This window comes from Oncorhynchus keta, chromosome 24, assembly GCF_023373465.1.
Source record: "Oncorhynchus keta strain PuntledgeMale-10-30-2019 chromosome 24, Oket_V2, whole genome shotgun sequence".
Lineage (NCBI taxonomy): Eukaryota > Metazoa > Chordata > Actinopteri > Salmoniformes > Salmonidae > Oncorhynchus > Oncorhynchus keta.
The window spans coordinates 23,984,111-24,002,906 of record NC_068444.1 but is presented as its reverse complement, the minus strand read 5'-3'; the positions used below and the strand labels follow the sequence as shown (position 1 = coordinate 24,002,906).

The 18,796-nt window shown below is 44.9% G+C and overlaps 1 protein-coding gene across 45 annotated transcripts in view; it reads left to right on the top strand.

Moving 5' to 3' along the window:
- The window catches only part of arfgef3 (ARFGEF family member 3), a 51,354-nt gene that overhangs the window by 12,586 nt on the left and 19,972 nt on the right, over positions 1 to 18,796 (top strand). For all 45 annotated transcript variants that reach the window (XR_008078420.1, XR_008078433.1, XR_008078424.1 and 42 more), the window contains exons 6-19: positions 5,520 to 5,633; positions 5,992 to 6,037; positions 6,766 to 6,850; positions 7,143 to 7,247; positions 7,475 to 7,805; positions 7,993 to 8,105; positions 8,294 to 9,270; positions 9,504 to 9,670; positions 9,880 to 10,045; positions 10,199 to 10,306; positions 15,809 to 16,024; positions 16,488 to 16,598; positions 16,863 to 17,013; positions 17,226 to 17,513. Coding sequence is in view for 1 of the 45 variants with exons in the window: in XM_035801138.2 (XP_035657031.1) it covers positions 5,520 to 5,633; positions 5,992 to 6,037; positions 6,766 to 6,850; positions 7,143 to 7,247; positions 7,475 to 7,805; positions 7,993 to 8,105; positions 8,294 to 9,270; positions 9,504 to 9,670; positions 9,880 to 10,045; positions 10,199 to 10,306; positions 15,809 to 16,024; positions 16,488 to 16,598; positions 16,863 to 17,013; positions 17,226 to 17,513 (2,978 nt within the window). In the remaining 44 variants the exon portion in view is untranslated. The remainder of the gene's footprint in view (positions 1 to 5,519; positions 5,634 to 5,991; positions 6,038 to 6,765; positions 6,851 to 7,142; positions 7,248 to 7,474; positions 7,806 to 7,992; positions 8,106 to 8,293; positions 9,271 to 9,503; positions 9,671 to 9,879; positions 10,046 to 10,198; positions 10,307 to 15,808; positions 16,025 to 16,487; positions 16,599 to 16,862; positions 17,014 to 17,225; positions 17,514 to 18,796) is intronic.

Genomic DNA, 18,796 nt, shown 5'->3' with positions numbered 1-18,796 from the left:
TTAATGACGTGTTCTGTGGGTGAATACTATTTCTCATCCATCTCTTTGCTGACGTGTCACAGAGATGGTCCATGCCCTGCTCTTCCTCATCCCTGGTACAGACACAGACAGGCAGAGACACAGAAGACCTTGACTGTCCCTAACTAATTCCTCTCTGTAACCTTAACAAACCAAGTCAAACAAGGTGCTCTTTCCTCCTCTAATCTCGTTGGCATGGAAACACGACATTAAAGGCCACTGATGTCTGAAGTGGTCTTTCCACTTCTTTTCAGCACCAGGCAGGGGTTGTGTTTTTTTTTAATGCATTTTTTAAATTATTTTTTTTAGGGGATAGATCAGCTTTAATATTGTAGCTCCATCAAACCCACAAAACAACAGCCTCAACGTCAACAGTGAAGAGGCAACTCCGGGATGCTGGCCTTCTAGGCCACTGTCTGTGTTCTTTTGCCCATCTTAATCTTTTCTTTTTATTGGCCAGTCTGAGATATGGCTTTTTTTTTGCAACTCTGCCTAGAAGGCCAACATCCCGGAGTCGCCACTGAGACTGGTGTTTTGCGGGTACTATTTAATGAAGCTGCCATTTGAGGACTTGTGAGGCATCTCTTTCTCAAACTAAACACTCTAATGTACTTGTCCTCTTGATCAGTTGTGCACCGGGGCCTCCCACTCTTTCTATTCTGGTTAGAGACAGTTTGCGCTGTTCTGTGAAGGGAGTAGTACACAGCGTTGTACGAGACCTTCAGTGTCTTGGCAATTTCTCGCATGGAATAGCCTTCATTTCTCAGAACAAGAATAGACTGATGAGTTTCAGAAGAAAGATCTTTGTTTCTGGCCATTTTGATCCTGTAATCAAACCCAGGAGTGCTGATGCTCCAGATACTCAACTAGCCTAAAGACTACCAGTTTTATTGCTTCTTTAATCAGGACAACCGTTTTCAGCTGTGCTAACATAGTTTCAAAAGGTTTTTCTAATGATTCATTAGACTTTTAAAATGACAAACTTGGATTAGCTAACACAACGTGCCATTGGAACATAGGAGTGATGGTTGCTTATAATGGGCCTATGTAATGTAGATATTCCATTGAAAAAAAACAGCCGTTTCCAGCTACAATAGTCATTTACAACATTAACAATGTCTACACTGTTTCTGATCAACTTTGTTATTTTAATGAACGACAAATGTGCTTTTCTTTCAAAAACAAGGATATATATATATATATTTTTTAGCAGTATATACTACTCAAAAAAAAAAAGGGAACACAACACAATTTAACTCCAAGTCAATCACACTTCTGTGAAATCAAACTGTCCACTTTGGAAGCAACACTGATTGACAATAAATGTCACATGCTGTTGTGCAAATGGAATAGACAACAGGTGGAAATTATAGGCAATTAGCAAGACACTCCCAATAAAGGAGTGGTTCTGCAGGTGGTGACCACAGACCACTTCTCAGTTCCTATGCTTCCTGGCTGATGTTTTGGTCACTTTTGAATGCTGGCGGTGCTTTCACTCTAGTGGTAGCATGAGACTGAGTCTACAACCCACACAGGTGGCTCAGGTAATGCAGCTCATCCAGGATGACACATCAATGCGAGCTGTGGCAAGAAGGTTTGCTGTGGCAAGAAGGTTTGCTGTGTCTGTCAGCGTAGTGTCCAGAGCATGGAGGCGCTACCAGGAGACAGGCCAGTATATCAGGAGATGTGGAGGAGGCCGTAGGAGGGCAACAACCCAGCAGCAGGACTGCTACCTCCGCCTTTGTGCAAGGAGGAGCAGGAGGAGCACTGCCAGAGCCCTGCAAAATGACCTCCAGCAGGCCACAAATGTGCATGTGTCTGCTCAAACGGTCAGAAACAGACTCCATGAGGGTGGTATGAGGGCCCGACATCCACAGGTGGGGGTTGTGCTTACGTGCAGGACGTTTGGCATTTGCCAGAGAACACCAAGATTGGCAAATTTGCCACTGGCGCCCTGTGCTGTTCACAGAAGAAAGCAGGTTCACACTGAGCACATGTGACAGTCTGGAGATGCCGTGGAGAACGTTCTGCTGCCTGCAACATCCTCCAGCATGACCGATTTGGTGGTGGGTCAGTCATGGTGTGGGGTGGCATTTCTTTGGGGGCCCGCACAGCCCTCCAAGTGCTCGCCAGAGGTAGCCTGACTGCTATTAGGGACCGAGATGAGATCCTCAGACCCCTTGTGAGACTATATGCTGGTGCAGTTGGCCCTGGGTTCCTTCTAATGCAAGACAATGCTAGACCTCATGTGGCTGGAGTGTGTCAGCAGTTCCTGCAAGAGGAAGGCATTGATGCTATGGACTGGCCCGCCCGTTCCCCAGACCTGAATGCAATTGAGCACCATCCACCAACGCCACATTGCACCACAGACTGTCCAGGAGTTGGCGGATGCTTTAGTCAAGGTCCGGGAGGAGATCCCTCAGGAGACCATCCGCCACATCACGCCCAGGTGTTGTAGGGAGGTCATACAGGCACGTGGAGGCCACACACACTACTGAGCCTCATTTAGACTTGTTTTAAGGACATTACATCAAAGTTGGATCAGCCTGCAGTGTGGTTTTCCACTTTAATTTTGAGTGTGACTCCAAATCCAGACCTCCATGGGTTGATAAATTTGATTTCCATTGATAATTTTTGTGTGATTTTGTTGTCAGCACATTCAACTATGTAAAGAAAAGTATTTAATAAGAATATTTCATTCATTCAGACCTCGGATGTGTTGTTTTTAGTGTTCCCTTTATATATATATATATATAAATATATACACACACACACACACACAGTCGTGGCCAAAAGTTTTGTGAATTACACAAATATTAATTTTTCTCAAAGTATGCTACCTCAGATGGCAATTTGCATATACTCCAGAATGTTATGAAGAGTGATCAGATGAATTGCAATTAATTGCAAAGTCCCTCTTTGCCGTGCAAATGAACTGAATCCCCCCAAAAACATTTCTACTGCATTTCAGTCCTGCCACAAAAGGACCAGCTGACATCATGTCAGTGATTCTCTCATTAACACAGGTGTGAGTGTTGATGAGGACAAGGCTGGAGATCACTCTGTCATGCTGATTGAGTTTGAATAACAGACTGTTGTTCATTGTTCTTCCTCTGTCAGCCATGGTTACCTGCAAGGAAACACGCGCCGTCATCATTGCTTTGCACAAAAAGGGCTTCACAGGCAAGGATATTGCTGCCAGTAAGATTGCACCTAAATCAACCATTTATCGGATCATCAAGAACTTCAAGGAGAGCGGTTCAATTGTTGTGAAGAAGGCTTCTGGGTGCTCAAGAAAGCCCAGCAAGCACCAGGACTGTCTCCTAAAGTTGATTCAGCTGCGGGATCGGGGCACCACCAATACAGAGCTTGCTCAGGAATGGCAGCAGGCAGGTGTGCGTGCATCTGTACGCACAGTGAGGCGAAGACTTTTGGAGGATGGCCTGGTGTCAAGAAGGGCAGCAACGAAGCTACTTCTCTCCAGGAAAAACATCAGGGACAGACTGATATTCTGCAAAAAGGTACAGGGATTGGACCGCTGAGAACTGGGGTAAAGTCATTTTCTCTGATGAATCCCCCTTTACGATTGTTTGGGGCATCTGGACAAAAAGCTTGTCCGGAGAAGACAAGGTGGGCGCTACCATCAGTCCTGTGTCATGCCAACAGTAAAGCATCCTAAGACCATTCCTGTGTGGGGTTGCTTCTCAACCAAGGGAGTGGGCTCACTCACAATTTTGCCTAAGAACACAGCCATGAATAAAGAATGGTACCAACACATTCTCCCAGAGCAACTTCTCCCAACCATCCAGGAACAGTTTGGTGACAAACAATGCCTTTTCCAGCATGATGGAACACCTTGCCATAAGGCAAAAGTGATAATTAAGTGGCTCGGGGAACAAAACATTGATATTTTGGGTCCATGACCAGGAAACCCCCAGACCTTAATCCCATTGAGAACTTGTGGTCAATCCTCAAGAGGCAGGTGGACAAACAAAAACCCACAAATTCTGACAAACTCCAAGCATTGATTATGCAAGAATGGGCTGCCATCAGTCCAAAGATTCAAAGAGTGACGCATGTTCAATGTATTTGTTATTCACAGAAGTAACAGATGCATATCTGTGGGATCATCTCTTTCCTTAGTGTCAACACACTCCTTGAGATGTGACCTTGACTATGACTATACTTCATGATGCAGTACCCCCACGAAAAACGTTTATTTTTTGAGAACAACAGAGTTCATATTTGGAATCAGATTTAAGGAACTGAAGTTGCCTTCTGACCTTTTGACCTTAGTCCCTGGGGCCCCGCTGAACTGGTCTGGTCACTTCATTTATATAGTCATTGGTCTAGGCGGTCATCTCATAATTCGACTGACCAAGCTATTAAAGTCTTATTTTAGTCGTATACTTGATTCATACCATGAATCACTGCTCAGGATGGATTATAAATGCACAAGGATTACTCTTGGTTAACAGAACAGAAACGTGAGTAATAGCAGTTGCCTTTCACATTTTAATCTGCATGTTAATTACCAGAGCGACTGGGAGTCTTTATTTTAGATTGGATCCAGCAGATAAGGTGTGAACGATGAGACAGAACAGAGTGGAAAAGTGTTCTATCTCACCTGCCGGATAACCACTCTGAATGGTGACACCTGCTTTTATTGTACTAGAGGAGAGGGTTAAGAGAATGTTCCAGTCGTGCTTTATTTGCTGGGCCTCTAGCTGTGTGTCATCTAGTGATGGGGGGGGGAAACATTTCTACAGTTACATATTTGGATATTATTTTTGACGATATATCGTATTGACAATATCGCAATATTATTTTTGCGCTTGTTAGCTGTACCTGCACCAAAACTCCAGTATTTTTCCTTCATAGCTTCTTCTCCATCTTCTTTTTAAATGGGGAGCCAATTTGCTTTCAGGTCTTTTATTTCCATGACAGAAACTGTTTATCCTGGTTCTCTCTTGTCCCTCTTCAGCAGACATATGGTGAGCAACATGTTTGGAACATCAAATCTCTATACATACAGTATAGAATCGTGAGAATCACAATACATATCATATTGGCACCAAAGTATTGTGATAACATCGTATCTTAAGGTCCCTGGCAATTCCCAGCCCTTGTGTCATCCTCCGTATGCCACAGAGACCAGCTTTCAGAGGCGGTCATAATTAAATTAGCCACTGGGATGTCATGTAGATTTCTATACTGATTTATGTAGAGTGGGAAGAAATGAAAAGTGTGAAGTGACGGAAAGCAGTTGTGTGTCCTATACTGTCTCCTTGGGGATTGGCATCTAACTTGATTTAATTCCTCTCGGCTATCGCACAGTGTTGTTTTAAAGATGATATGTTCATTCGCTCCTGATGTCAGACTTTCTTCAGTCCAGCAAGCTTTTTCTTGAGAGGTTTTACCTTCATTTATAGTCGTTGGGTGTAACGGTAAGCTCCCTGCTATGTTGTAATGTGCGTGTGTGTGTGTGTCCTGTTTTCCAGGTGTGTATCGAGACGTACATGTCCAGCTGTCACCAGCGCAGCATCAACACGGCCGTGAGGGCCACCCTCAGCCAGATCCTGGGGGACCTCGCCCTGCAGCTCAGACACAGACAGGTCAGCCACCCCAGGCACCTTTGACCTCTCACATTATCACCCACTCAGACTAGAAGCAACTTGAATGAATATAGGTTGGGTGGGGAGATGAGTGGTTCTAGAGGAGGCACATCTTCATTTCACACTTGAGAGCTCATACGAGAGCTTGTAATCACCTCATTAAATAGCTACATAAAATAGAGCACTGTGTTCTATACATTTTGGTAGACTGTTGTACTGCTGTGATTATAAGAATCACTAATAAGATCACAAATTATTTGAATATGCATGGGAATGCATTGCATGCATAATCATAGATGAAGTGAAGCCACCATACAGTGTCTGAAATTCTATACTATTGTCTTGTGGGTCTCTGCAGGGAGTGGATGGCGAAGACCCACCAGTGCCCGCACACCAGCGCAGAGGTACTTTATAGCTCTGTTATATAGCAAAAGCCTTCACTGCCCTTCACATGCCAGGTGGAATATACCTCCACAGGGACTATAATGTCCCTGTTTATGAAGCAGTGAATACAGGTTGTTTAGACATCACACGTCTTTTACTGCAAGGCTGGGTGATTCATACCTCGAGTCCATGTCTAAAAGTGTGAGAGATGAGACCATTACGAGGGGTTGGTGCAGTGTGTCTTGTGGTTCAACTGTTCTGTCAGACCTATGTCAAATGCATTTATCAAACAGAGCTGCGTTTCATTTAGTTTGCCCTGGACAATGCACCCAATGGCATAGTCCCAAAAGTTCAAACTCCAAACTTGGAATCACTATAAAGGGAATTCTTAAACAAATTGAATAAAAGCCGAAAACACATCTCTTCCTTGCACCATACTGTACAGCAGGGCTCTCCAACTCTGTTCCTGGGGAGCTATCCCCCTTTAGGTTTTTGCTCCAAACAAAGTTGTAATTAACCTGATTCAGCTTATCAACTAGATAATTATTAGAATCAGGTGGGCTAGATGAGGGTTGGAGTGAAAATCTAGAGGACGGTAGCTCTCCAATGTTCCCAAAAGTTAAAACGCCAAGCTTGGAATCGCATGTATGTATTTAACATAGTTAGGCTATATATAAGGTATGTTATCAGTTGCGTTTGTTCTCCTGAGTGTGGTGTCTCTAATGGTTGTTGGCCTGTATGGTTTTAGATGTGTCTCCCACTGCACAGTCCCTGTGTGAGGACGTTGTGACTGTGATAACCGTCTTCTGCGAGAAGCTAGAGGGGGTTGACCAGTAAGAATGATTCTTTATGCAGAGTTTATAGCCCTGAACTGTATGTTTCTCTCTCATCCGGAGAACACATCATTCCTGTTTTAAAGGTCACTTCTACAAAGCATGATTCAGTTTTACAGCAATGTTTTATAGAGATGTTTCTTGCTTGGCTTTTATAAAGGTGAGACACCTGAGGCTGCATCCCAAATGCCATTCCATTCATAGTGCACTATTGACCAGAACCCATAGGGAATAGGGTGCCATTTGGGATAAAAGCCTGACACTCAGACTAATGGTCTGTTTGTTTTCACAGTGAGAACCAGCTGCTCCAGCTGCTCTACCTAGAGTGCATCTTGTCCATGCTCAGCAGCTGTCCTCCCACCATGCACCTGAACAGAGGCTTCACAGACCTGATCTGGTAAGGCCTGGCTGTGGCTAACACATACAGTATATAGTCACGCTTCCCTGTCTGAATACCTGCCTCCTTTTCAGTCTGATTTCATATCTCGAGGGTCTTCATAATGCATACATGCCACATTCATAAGCAGAACATGAGCACTTCATAAAGTATGCTCCTTCAAGTAAAGTGTTACCATATTATCTGTCTACATAAAACACGTGACATGTCTTGTCCCCTGCTCTCAGGAAGCAACTTTGTCCGTCGTTGGTGGTGATCATGGGAAACCCTGTGAACGACAAGACCATCACCTCGGCCCACGGCCACGGAGGGGGGTGTCAGGATCCAGACCCCTCTCTAGGTGGTGTGTCTGACCAGGGCCGGGGATCCGGCTGCTCCTCCACCACTCCGGCCATGATCGGCCCGGTGGTGCGGACCATCTGCTACGTGGCTGCTGAGCTGGTGCGCCTGGTGGGCTGTGTGGAGTCCATGAAGCCTGTTCTGCAGTCGCTGTACCACCGCATCCTGCTCTATCCTCCCCCACAGCACCGCGTGGAAGCCATCAAGATCATGAAGGAGGTGGTCCAAGCCCCAGACTCCTCACTGTTCACCAGTCACCTCAAATCCCCTAACATAATGTTTATAGAGCAATCAGTTGAATTAGACAGTGGAATGTTGCTGCTTTATCGACAGAACCAGTTTGAGTGTTGCAGAAGGGATGCGATGAACAAAAATGAACCAAAGTGTCTTTGTATGTGTTTTGTAGATTCTGGGAAGTCCTCAGCGCTTGTTTGACCTGGCTGGTCCCTGTGTTATAGAGCCTGAGTCTAGGAAAAGGTCCTTCTCCAAGAGGAAGTCTCACCTGGACCTGCTAAAACTGTGAGGACCCACATTCTCTTATTTTATTTACCGGTATAACCTTTACCGGTACAACCTTGTGAACCAAAAGATATTCGCTACCTGCTGTATAAGCCTCTAACCCATACATCATGTACTATAGTGAAAAGGAAGTAGTACTGTTGTAAACTGGTACATAGTGTTTATGATGTGTCTGTGTGTGCCTACAGGGTGATGGATGGCATGACAGAGGCCTGTATGAAGGGGGGCATCGAGGCCTGCTACTCCTCAGTGTCGTGTGCCTGTGCCCTCCTGGGAGCTCTGGATGAGTTGAGTCATGGGCGTGGCCTACAGTCAGAACAGGCCCGCATGCTGCTGCGCCGATTGGACGAGCTGAAAGAGGGGGCAGAATCCACGCGGGAGTCCATGGAGATCAATGAGGCGGACTTCCGCTGGCAGCGCCACGTCCTCTCGTCGGAGCACGCTCCCTCTGAGCCCTCTGCCATCTCTGCCACGGAGCGCAGTCCTGACATCAGCATCAGCGTCACCACCGATACGGGCAAGACCACTCTGGATGGGGAGCTGGGACAGACCACTCTGGATGGGGAGCTGGGACAGACCACTCCAGAGGGGCAGGAGTGTGGTGAAGAACCCCAGCTGCCTTCGCCTTCCTCCTGCGGGCCGGACGCTGACCCTGAGCTACGCCCCTGTGTGAGGGAGCCAGGCGCCGAGCCCGGAGGACCCCCAGACGTGGTGCAGCGCAGCCACGCGCTAGTCTACCCCGACATTACTAACTTCCTGTCCGTGGATGCCCGGGCGCACCCTCACGGCTCGCGCTACAGCGAGAGCAACTTCAGTGTGGATGAGGGGGAGATGTCGCGCACTGAGTTTGATTCATGTGACCAGTACTCCATGGCGGCGGAGAAGGACTCGGGCCGCTCGGATGTGTCCGACATGGGCTCTGATAACTGCTCCCTGGCCGATGAGGAGCAGACACCCAGGGATTGTCCCGGTCATCGCTCCCTGAGGACGGCAGCCCTTTCCCTGAAGCTACTGAAGAACCAGGAGGCTGACCAGCAGAGCGCCCGGCTCTTTGTCCAGTCTCTGGCCGGCCTGTTGCCTCGCCTGCTGGGGATGCACAGCACGACAGACGTGGACACGTCCCTGCAGAACTTCTCCTCTACATTCTGCTCCGGCCTACAGGCGGGTAAGCGATACAAAGAGAGAGGAGATTAAGGGAGATGGCATGAGGCGATGGAGGGAGGATATGTGAGAACATCAGATATCCGTGGAGAAGTCATTGAAAGTCACATTGTAATTACAGTATCTAATTTAGTATTTTAAGTTTTCTGATTGGGATACGAGGTAAGATAATTGTCTTAATTGTCCTAGTTTCGTCAATGGTTTCTATTTGACCCTGTATCCGACCCTCTCTCCCAGGTGGCATCCATTCACCAGGCTATGAGGGCAGTGAGAACCTGAACTGTCAGGCCCTGATGAACGCTGACGGCCTTTACCTGGTCTCCTACTACGCCTTGCTCCTCAGCCTCAAACTCTGCTGCCAGGACTACTACCGCAGGAGGCCCATGCCTGTACTGGTCAGCCTGGTGAGTGGTGGTTGTGGAGTCAATGTGTTGGCGCACTAAAGCTGACATCCCCTGTGTATGGTAGAGAGGAAGCCCGAAGACAAGTGTTGTGATCAGCTGAACACGATATAGTTCTGTAGACAATTATTTTGTTTATGCGGTTTATATATTTTAAAGCGATCCCACCAGGCCTCATGGTATCCCCCATTGAATTCTCTCTCCTGCTGCAGAAAGAGTTTGTTCGTCTCATCCAGAGCAGTGGGGTGCTGGTGGTGCTGTCTCAGGCCTGGATCGAGGAGCTCTACCTCCAGGTTCTGGACCGGAACTTGCTGGGGGAGGCTGGCTACTGGGGCTCACCAGAGGAACACTCCTTACCCCTCATCACCATGCTAACTGGTAGGATGGGACACAGCTCTCCCACACTGTTTTATTCATGAGGATTCTTTATATGTCAACATAAAAGTATTAACATAATGCTCCTTTTGGGTCTTTGAAGTGTATTATGACGACTCATCACGTTGTGTCCTCTCTCTGTCTGTCTCTGGTCAGACATCGATGGTCTGGGCAGTAGTGCCATCGGAGGTCAGCTGATCCGTAAGGCCAACACACAGTCCCCCTTCAGCTGTGACAAGAGTGGCAGTGACACCCTCATGGCAGGTACTGACAACACCAGGTACCCCCAGCTGTCCTTTCTGAGTCGCTTAGACAAGGCAGTTTTTGACTATATTTTGCTTTGATATTTAGGCATATTGTAGTGTGTATTTTTTTGCTTTATTCAAACATCGGGGGAGATAGATTAGGAGGAGACAAAGTGGGAAGGGTGGAGACAGGGACTGAACCCTGGTCTCTGGGGTTGCATATATGTGCCTAGATCAGGGTTTCCCAAACTCGGGTCCTCGAGATTCCAAGGGGTGCACTACACAGCTGATTCAAATAATCATCAAACTTTGATAAGTTGAAATAGCTGTGGCGTGTTAGGGCAAAAACCAAAACGTGCACCCCTTGGGGTCACGAGGAGCAAGTTTGGGAAACGCTGGCCGAGATGTTGTACTCTACATGGAGAGAGAAATATATTGTTCTCCTTGTGTCCCTCACAGGAGAGGGAATGGAGAGCTGCCAGCATCTGCCTACCTCTTTTATTACCACTGAGAACAAAAGATGCACTTGAGCAACCTCGTTACCATGGCAACCGCGGCTGAGTTGCCCATTAGGCTTTTAAAGCTTTCATGTAATAAGCTAGCTATGTACACATAATCAACAGGGACGACTATATTAACATGGAACGGAGAAAAGGGGCCGTTGTCAGTTCTACTTATTTCCCTGTATGAAATGTTATTGTCACACAGAGTGCCTTTTATAGTGCTTAAATCTCTCAAGGTGTCTAACGGGACTGTTGTTTACTGCCTGTCTGTTTAAAAAAAAAAATGTTTACTAGGCAAGTCAGTTAAGAACAAATTCTTATTTTCAATGACGGCCTAGGAACAATGGGTTAACTGCCTGTTCAGGGGCAGAACGACAGATTTGTACCTTGTCAGCTCGGGGATTTGAACTTGCAACCTTTCGGTTACTAGTCCAACACTCTAACCACTACGCTACCCTGCCGCCCCTGTTCACTGCCTCTCAGCAAATAAGGCCACAGCACATTACAGAGCTGCTGAATCAATACACAGATAGGTGTAGTGTAGGTTCTGACTTAACTCCCATTGGTGCTTTTACAGGCATGGGGTCTTTGTCAAAACACATGTGGATGTACTGTGTACAGTTTTAAGTCTGACTAAACCCCATTGTGCTGTAGCATAGGTCTTGGTCAATACAAAGATGACGGTCTGACTTACTCAACCTTCCTTCATACTGTATTATGCTTAGTTCCTGATCAACAGCTGTACTACTTATGCTCACTAACCTTAGTTGCTACACATTTTTTTACTTTATATTAATGATATGCAGTCGTGGCCAAAAGTTTTGAGAAAGACACATATTCATTTTCAAAGTTTTCTGCTTCAGTGTCTTTAGATATTTTTGTCAGATTTTACTCTGGAATACTGAAGTATATTTACAAGCATTTCATAAGTGTCAAAGGCTTTTATTGACAATTACATGAAGTTGATGCAAAGAGTCAATATTTGCAGTGTTGACGCTTCTTTTTCAAGACCTCTGCAATCCGCCCTGGCATGCTGTCAATTAACTTCTGGGCCACATCCTGACTGATGGCAGCCCATTCTTGCATAATCAATGCTTTGAGTTTGTCCGAATTTGTGGGTTTTTGTTTGTCCACCCGCCTCTTGAGGATTGACCACAAGTTCTCAATGGGATTAAAGTCTGGGGAGTTTCCTGGCCATGGGCCCAAAATATTGATATTTTGTTCCCCGAGCCACTTAGTTATCACTTTTGCCTTATGTCAAGGTGCTCCATCATGCTGGAAAAGGCATTGTTCGTCACCAAACTGTTCCTGGATGGTTGGGAGAAGTTGCTCTGGGAGGATGTGTTGGTAGCATTCTTTATTCATGGCTGTGTTCTTAGGCAAAATTGTGAGTGAGCCCACTCCCTTGGCTGAGAAGCAACCCCACACATGAATGGTCTCAGGATGCTTTACTGTTGGCATGACACAGGACTGATGGTAGCGCTCACCTTGTCTTCTTTGGACAAGCTTTTTTCCGGATGACCCAAACGATCATAAAGGGGGATTCATCAGAGAAAATTACTTTACCCCAGTCCTCAGCGGTCCAATTCCTGTACCTTTTGCAGAATATCAGTCCGTCCCTGAGGTTTTTCCTGGAGAAAAGTGGCTTCTTTGCTGCCCTTCTTGACACCATGCCATCCTCCAATAGTCTTCGCCTCACACCTGCCTGCTGCCATTCCTGAGCAAGTTCTGTACTGGTGGTGCCCCGATCCCGCAGCTGAATCAACTTTAGGAGACAGTCCTGGTGCTTGTTGGACTTTCTTGGGCACCTTGAAGCCTTCTTCACAACAATTGAACCGCTCTCCTTGAAGTTCTTGATGATCTGATAAATGGTTGATTTAGGTGCAATCTTACTGGCAGCAATATCCATTCCTGTGAAGCCCTTTTTGTGCAAAGCAATGATGATGGCACGTGTTTCCTTGCAGGTAACCATGATTGACAGAGGAAGAACAATGATTCCAAGCACCACCCTCCTTTTGAAGCTTCCAGTCTGTTATTTGAATGCAATCAGCATGACGGAGTGATCTCCCGCCTTGTCCTCGTCAACACTCACACCTGTGTTAACGAGAGAATCACTGACATGTCAGCTGGTCTTTTTGTGGCAGGGCTGAAATGTTTTTTTTTGTTATTCAGTTAATTTGCATGGCAAAGAGGGACTTTGCAATTCATCTGATCACTCTTCATAACATTCTGGAGTATATGCCAATTTCCATCATCAACTGAGGCAGCAGACTTTGAAAATGTATATTTGTGTCATTCTCAAAACTTTTGTCCACAACTGTACAGTACCAGTCTAAAGTTTGGACACACCTACTCATTCAAGGGTTTTTCTTTATTTTTACTATTTTCTACATTGCAGAATAATACTGACGACATCAAAACTATGAAATAACACATGGTTTCATGTTGTAACCAAAAAAGTGTTCAACAAATCAAATGATGACAGCTTTGAACACTCTTGGCATTCTCTCAACCAGCTTCATGAGGAAGGCTTTTCCAACAGTCTTAAAGGAATTCTCACATGCTGAGAGCTTGCTGGCTGCTTTTCCTTCACTCTGTGGTCCAACTCAGCCCTAACCATCTCAATTGGGTTGAGGTCAGGTGATTATGGAGGCCAAGACATCTGATGTAGCACTCCATCACTCTCATTGGTCAAATAGCCCTTACACAGCCTGGAGGTGTGTTTTAGGTCATTGTCCTGTTGAAAAACAAATTACCTTCCCACTAAGCCCAAACCAGATTGGTTGGCGTATCGTTGCAGAATGCTGTGGATCCATGCTGGTTGTGTCTTGAATTCTAAATAAATCACTGACAGTGTCACCAGCAAAGCACCAACACACCATCTGCTCCATGCTTCACGGTGGGAACCACACATGCAGAGATCATCCGTTCACCTACTCTGCAGCGGTTGGAACCAAAAATCTCACATTTGGACACCAGACCAAAGGACAGATTTCCACCAGTCTAATGTCCAGCGCTTGTGTTTCTTGGGCCAAGCAAGTCTCTTCTTCTTATTGGTGTCCTTTTAGTAGTGGTTTCTTTTCAGCAATTCGACCATGAAAGCCTGATATTCATGCAGTCTCCTCTGAACAGTTGATGTTGATGTCTGTTACTTGAACTCTGAAGCATTTATTTGGGCTGCAATCTCAGGTGCAGTTAACTAATGGACTCTGCAGCAGAGGTAACTCTGGGGCTTCCTTTCCTGTGGCGGTCCTCATGAGCCAGTTTCATCATAGAGCTTGATCGTTTTTGCGACTGTGCTTGAAGAAACTTTCAAAGTTCTTGAAATTTTCCGACCTTCATGTCTTAAAGTAATGATGGACTGTCGTTTCTCTTTGCTTATTTGAGCTGTTCCTGACATAATATGGACTTGGTCTTTTACCAAATAGGGATATCTTCTGTATACCACCCCTACCTTGTCACAACACAACTGATTGGCTCAAACACATTGAGGAAAGAAATTCCACAAATTAACAAGGCACGCCTGTTAATTGAAATGCATTCTGCATCTTGCCTATGCCGTTCGGCCATCGCTCATTCATATATTTTTATGTACATATTCTTATTCATTCCTTTACACTTGTGTGTGTATAAGGTAGTGAAATTGTTAGGTTAGATTACTTATTTCGCTACACTCGCATTAACATCTACTAACCATGTGTATGTGACAAATACAATTTGATTGGACTCCAGGTGACTACCTCATGGAGCTGGTTGAGATAATACAAAGAGTGTGCAAAGCTGTCATCTAGGCAAAGGGTTGCTACTTTGAAGAATCTCAAATATATTTAGATTTGTTTAACACTTTTCTGAGTTACTACATGATTCCATATGTGTTATTTCATAGTTTGTCTTCACTATTATTCTACAATGTAGAAAATAGTATAAATAAATAAAAACCCTTGAATGAGTAGGTGTCCAAACTTTTGATTGGTACTGTACATTGCATTCGGAAAGTATTCAGACCCCTAGACTTTTTCCACACTGTTACGTTACAGTCTTAATCTAAAATTGATTGAATTGTTGTTTTTCAATCTACACACAATACCCCATAATGACAAAGCAAAAACGGTTTGTTTTTTATTTATTTTTTGCAAATCTAAAAAAAAATGTATTTATTCAATTTTAGTATACGGCTGTAACGTAATGAAATGTGGAAAAGTGAAGGGATCTGAATACTTTCAAAATGCACTGTACACCCATTTGATTCTTGAATGTAACTCATAAATGAGCTTACTTCAACTTTCACCTCATCAGAACCCAAAATTTAAAAAAATGTACTCCAATGTTTGTTAATAAAGCCATACTACTTCATTTCTCAAAAGAAAAACATCAAACAATTTCTAAATACTGTTGACATCTAGTGGAAGCCATATGAACTGCAACCAGGTTCCTATTAAATAGGGCTTCCCATAGAAAACCATTGGGAAATACTTTTTTTCCACCCTGGATGGTTTGTCCTCGGTTTCGCCTGCCAAATCAGTTCTGTTATACACAGACATCATTTTAGCAGTTTTAGAAACTTTAGAATGTTTTCTATCCACAACTACCCATTATATGCATATCCTATCTTCTGGGCCTGAGTAACAAGCAGTTTACTTTGCGCACACTTTTCTTCCGGACGTGAAAATACTGCCCCCTATCCCTAATAAGTTTTAAACTATAATTATTTTATATTGTGGATGGTCAGTCCTTGGATCCTAGCTCTGTCTATGAATTTGAGAATGGTTACATTTCTACAGGCCCATCATATTATTATTATTATTATTATTATTATTATTATTATATTACAGGCCCATCTTTTTTTTTTTTTTTTTTTTACCAAAACAGAGGCAGGGTGACCCTTTCAGCTGCAGATTCTAGCTTTAAGGGTCTGACCCAACCCCCATTTGACCCTGTTTCATACATATTGTCTTGGTCAATGCACAGATAAGTGCCTGGCTCACTCACTCACTCAACATTCATTCATATTATTTCAGGCATAGTGTTTGCTCGCTACATCCTGATGGGCTGCTGGAAGAACCTGATGGACACCCTGTCCACCCCACTGACGGGGCGCATGGCGGGCAGCTCCAAGGGCCTGGCCTTCATGCTGGGTTCTGAGGGGCTGAAGGAGCAGAGCCAGAGGGAGAGAGACACCATCTGTCTCAGCCTGGATGGACTACGCAAGGCAGCCGGACTCAGCTGTGCTCTAGGTAACAGGACCCGACATCATGGTGACCGTAGATAAGGCCTGCCTGACTGGATATAATCTTCAATAGGAAGCGTTTAGTTAACCCACTAGCTAGTGTGTTTAGATCAGAGGCTGGCTGGGTCAGAGGCTGGCTGGGTCAAAGGCTCAAAGTATTTGAAAGAAAACGATTTGATTCTAGGTCTGGTTTAGATGTGTGTCCACAAAGACATAAGTACAAAAACATCACGTTTTGAGAGAATCAAACTCAAGCAAAGGTTTTGCTTAGATTTTGAACAATATCTGAATACTTCATAGGTCTATTTGTGTAGCTATTGAAATGTCCCTGAAAACATATATGAATCAGGACCATATGATGATAAAGTATTGGCCTGGCGCTCTGTGACCGGTGCCGTAGGCCCTCTCAGCCCAGCTTGTCTTTGATTACCATCAGCTCTAATGAATATGAATATTCTTGCGTTATCTAGGTGTGGCTGCCAATTGTGCCTCGGCTCTGGCCCAGATGGCGGCAGCCTCGTGTGTGCAGGAGGAGAAGGAGGAGAGGGAGGTGGGCGAGTCTGGAGATGCCATCACACAAGGTACTTACAGCACCCCACATAACATACTGTACACAGGGATTCAATTGCCTTTTTCAAACACACATACCGTACTATAAAACTAGTGTATACACCAATGATGACATTTAATTTGTCATTACTGTGCAAGACACATAGAGGATAAAGAATCCCTTTCAGAAAAGATCCCATATTTCCATGGTCACATTTTAGTTTTTGATACGGTGCTAGCTAGAGTGCTGGGATCTGATCTGATCCTGTGTCTGTTGGGTGTGTGTGTGTTCCCAGTCAAGCAGCGTGTGGAGCAGAAGCTTGAGCAGATGGGACGTCCTCAGGGGGTGCGGCTGCACACGGCCCATGTGCTCTGCATGGAGGCCATCCTCAACGTGGGCCTGGAGATGGGCAGCCACAACCAGGACTGCTGGCCCCATGTCTTCAGGTAAATACAGCCAAGCTGTGGCAGGGCAGTCGATGCAGAGATCAAAGTCACAACCCTCTCCATAACCACTGAGAAAAATGCATGATAGCATATTACATTGGATTCTCGGTACAGTTGCAGCCACAGGTTACTAACACTCATCTATAATGTGAACTCTCATCTGTAACGACACACTGAACAATACAGTAGCGTACTGGTCTCTGTCTATCCAGGGTGAGCGAATATGTCAGCTCTCTGGAGCACAGCCACTTCAGCGACGGCAGCTCCCAGGCCACCATGACCATCACCCAGGCCCAGCAGGCTGTAGACCTGGGGCTGGATTTGTGTGGCGAGCCTAGTCCGGACAGTGATCTGGCCCTCAGCAGCCAGCCGGTCATCCAGCCCCAGTCCATCCAGGAGCTGCTAAGGGAGGGTAGGGGGGGGAAAGGCCTGGACCGTAGCCTGATGACTGGGACCAGCGCATCCAAGGCCGTCTGCACCCTATCTACACAGGCAGACAGGTACTGCAGTATAGGCTACATAACTGTCTGAATAGCAAACTAAGTTTCATATTCTCCTCTCGCTCTCTTTTTCATTGACTTTCATGCCTGAATAGCAATATGAAACAAACAATATAGTTATTGTTGACTGACTAGGCTGAAATACAAAAGTTGTCATTTAAAGTCGGTGAAAGAAACAGCAGCCCATGTTAAATGGCCACCTGGTGGCAGTGTGGATCAAGCACAGCTCAAGTACATTAAAGTATTTGACTGTATTCGACCCAGACCAGTATGTGATTTGGTACTCTTGATTGTACAAATTAAGAGTCACATGGTCATGCAGCACTTTCTCTTCTGAACATAGGTCAATTACACATGGATAAGTTATAGTCTGCAGTCAGGGCCAGATTAAGAAATCATCATGAAGCGACACACAGATTTGTACAATATTCTGAGGAAATATAAACTGTGTATTATAGGGTACCGTAAGCGACTAAATACCCTTTCCAGTGTCACACTGTCTCACCTAATGAAGAAGATGAAGCTGTAGGCTACTCACCGGTGATGGTCTCATCAAGGCCATAGCATATCTCATGATAAACTACTTTGAAAATTGGGAGTTGAGAAAGAAAAAAAATGATATTGGTTCTACAGAAAGATTAGTCTTCTCTTTTCAGCGGTAGGCATTTACTTTTCAAACTGTATGTGTTTCCTGCAATTGTATTTTGAAATTTGCAAAAGGCAAACTAACAGCCGCAACCAACCATATAAATATAATCCATAGATGGCAGTTCCCATTCAAGTCAGGTCTGGCAGCCATTGCTAGTGTATCATGAGTTTAACAGGGTTAGATGTTCCAAAAATCTTCTATGGATTATATGTCTATGGCCACAACACAACAGACTGTCCTATATTTAGCGCTGCATGCAGCACAAATTGTGACCTTCCCCACTGTAGGCATACCGGTAACTTCCAAAATAAAGGAAACACGTGAGTAAATGAGGAATATAAAGTATACAGTATGTTATGTGTGGGTTGCATTTTCCTGCCATGGTTTAGGTCCTCTTGTAGAATCTATGCCAAGGCACTTTGAAGCTGTTCTGGCTCGTGGTGGCCCAACACCCTTTTTAAGACATTTTAAGTGTTTTGGAAGTTACCTGTATGTGCCTGTGATAAAACTTAGTCCCCGGTTATTTTTTTTTTAGCTATTGGTCCTCTGTGGCAAAATTCTACTCTCTGGTGTATTTTGAACATTCAGAGTGGGCTTCTGTGGTTGGATAAAAATAAATAAACCATTTTATTTA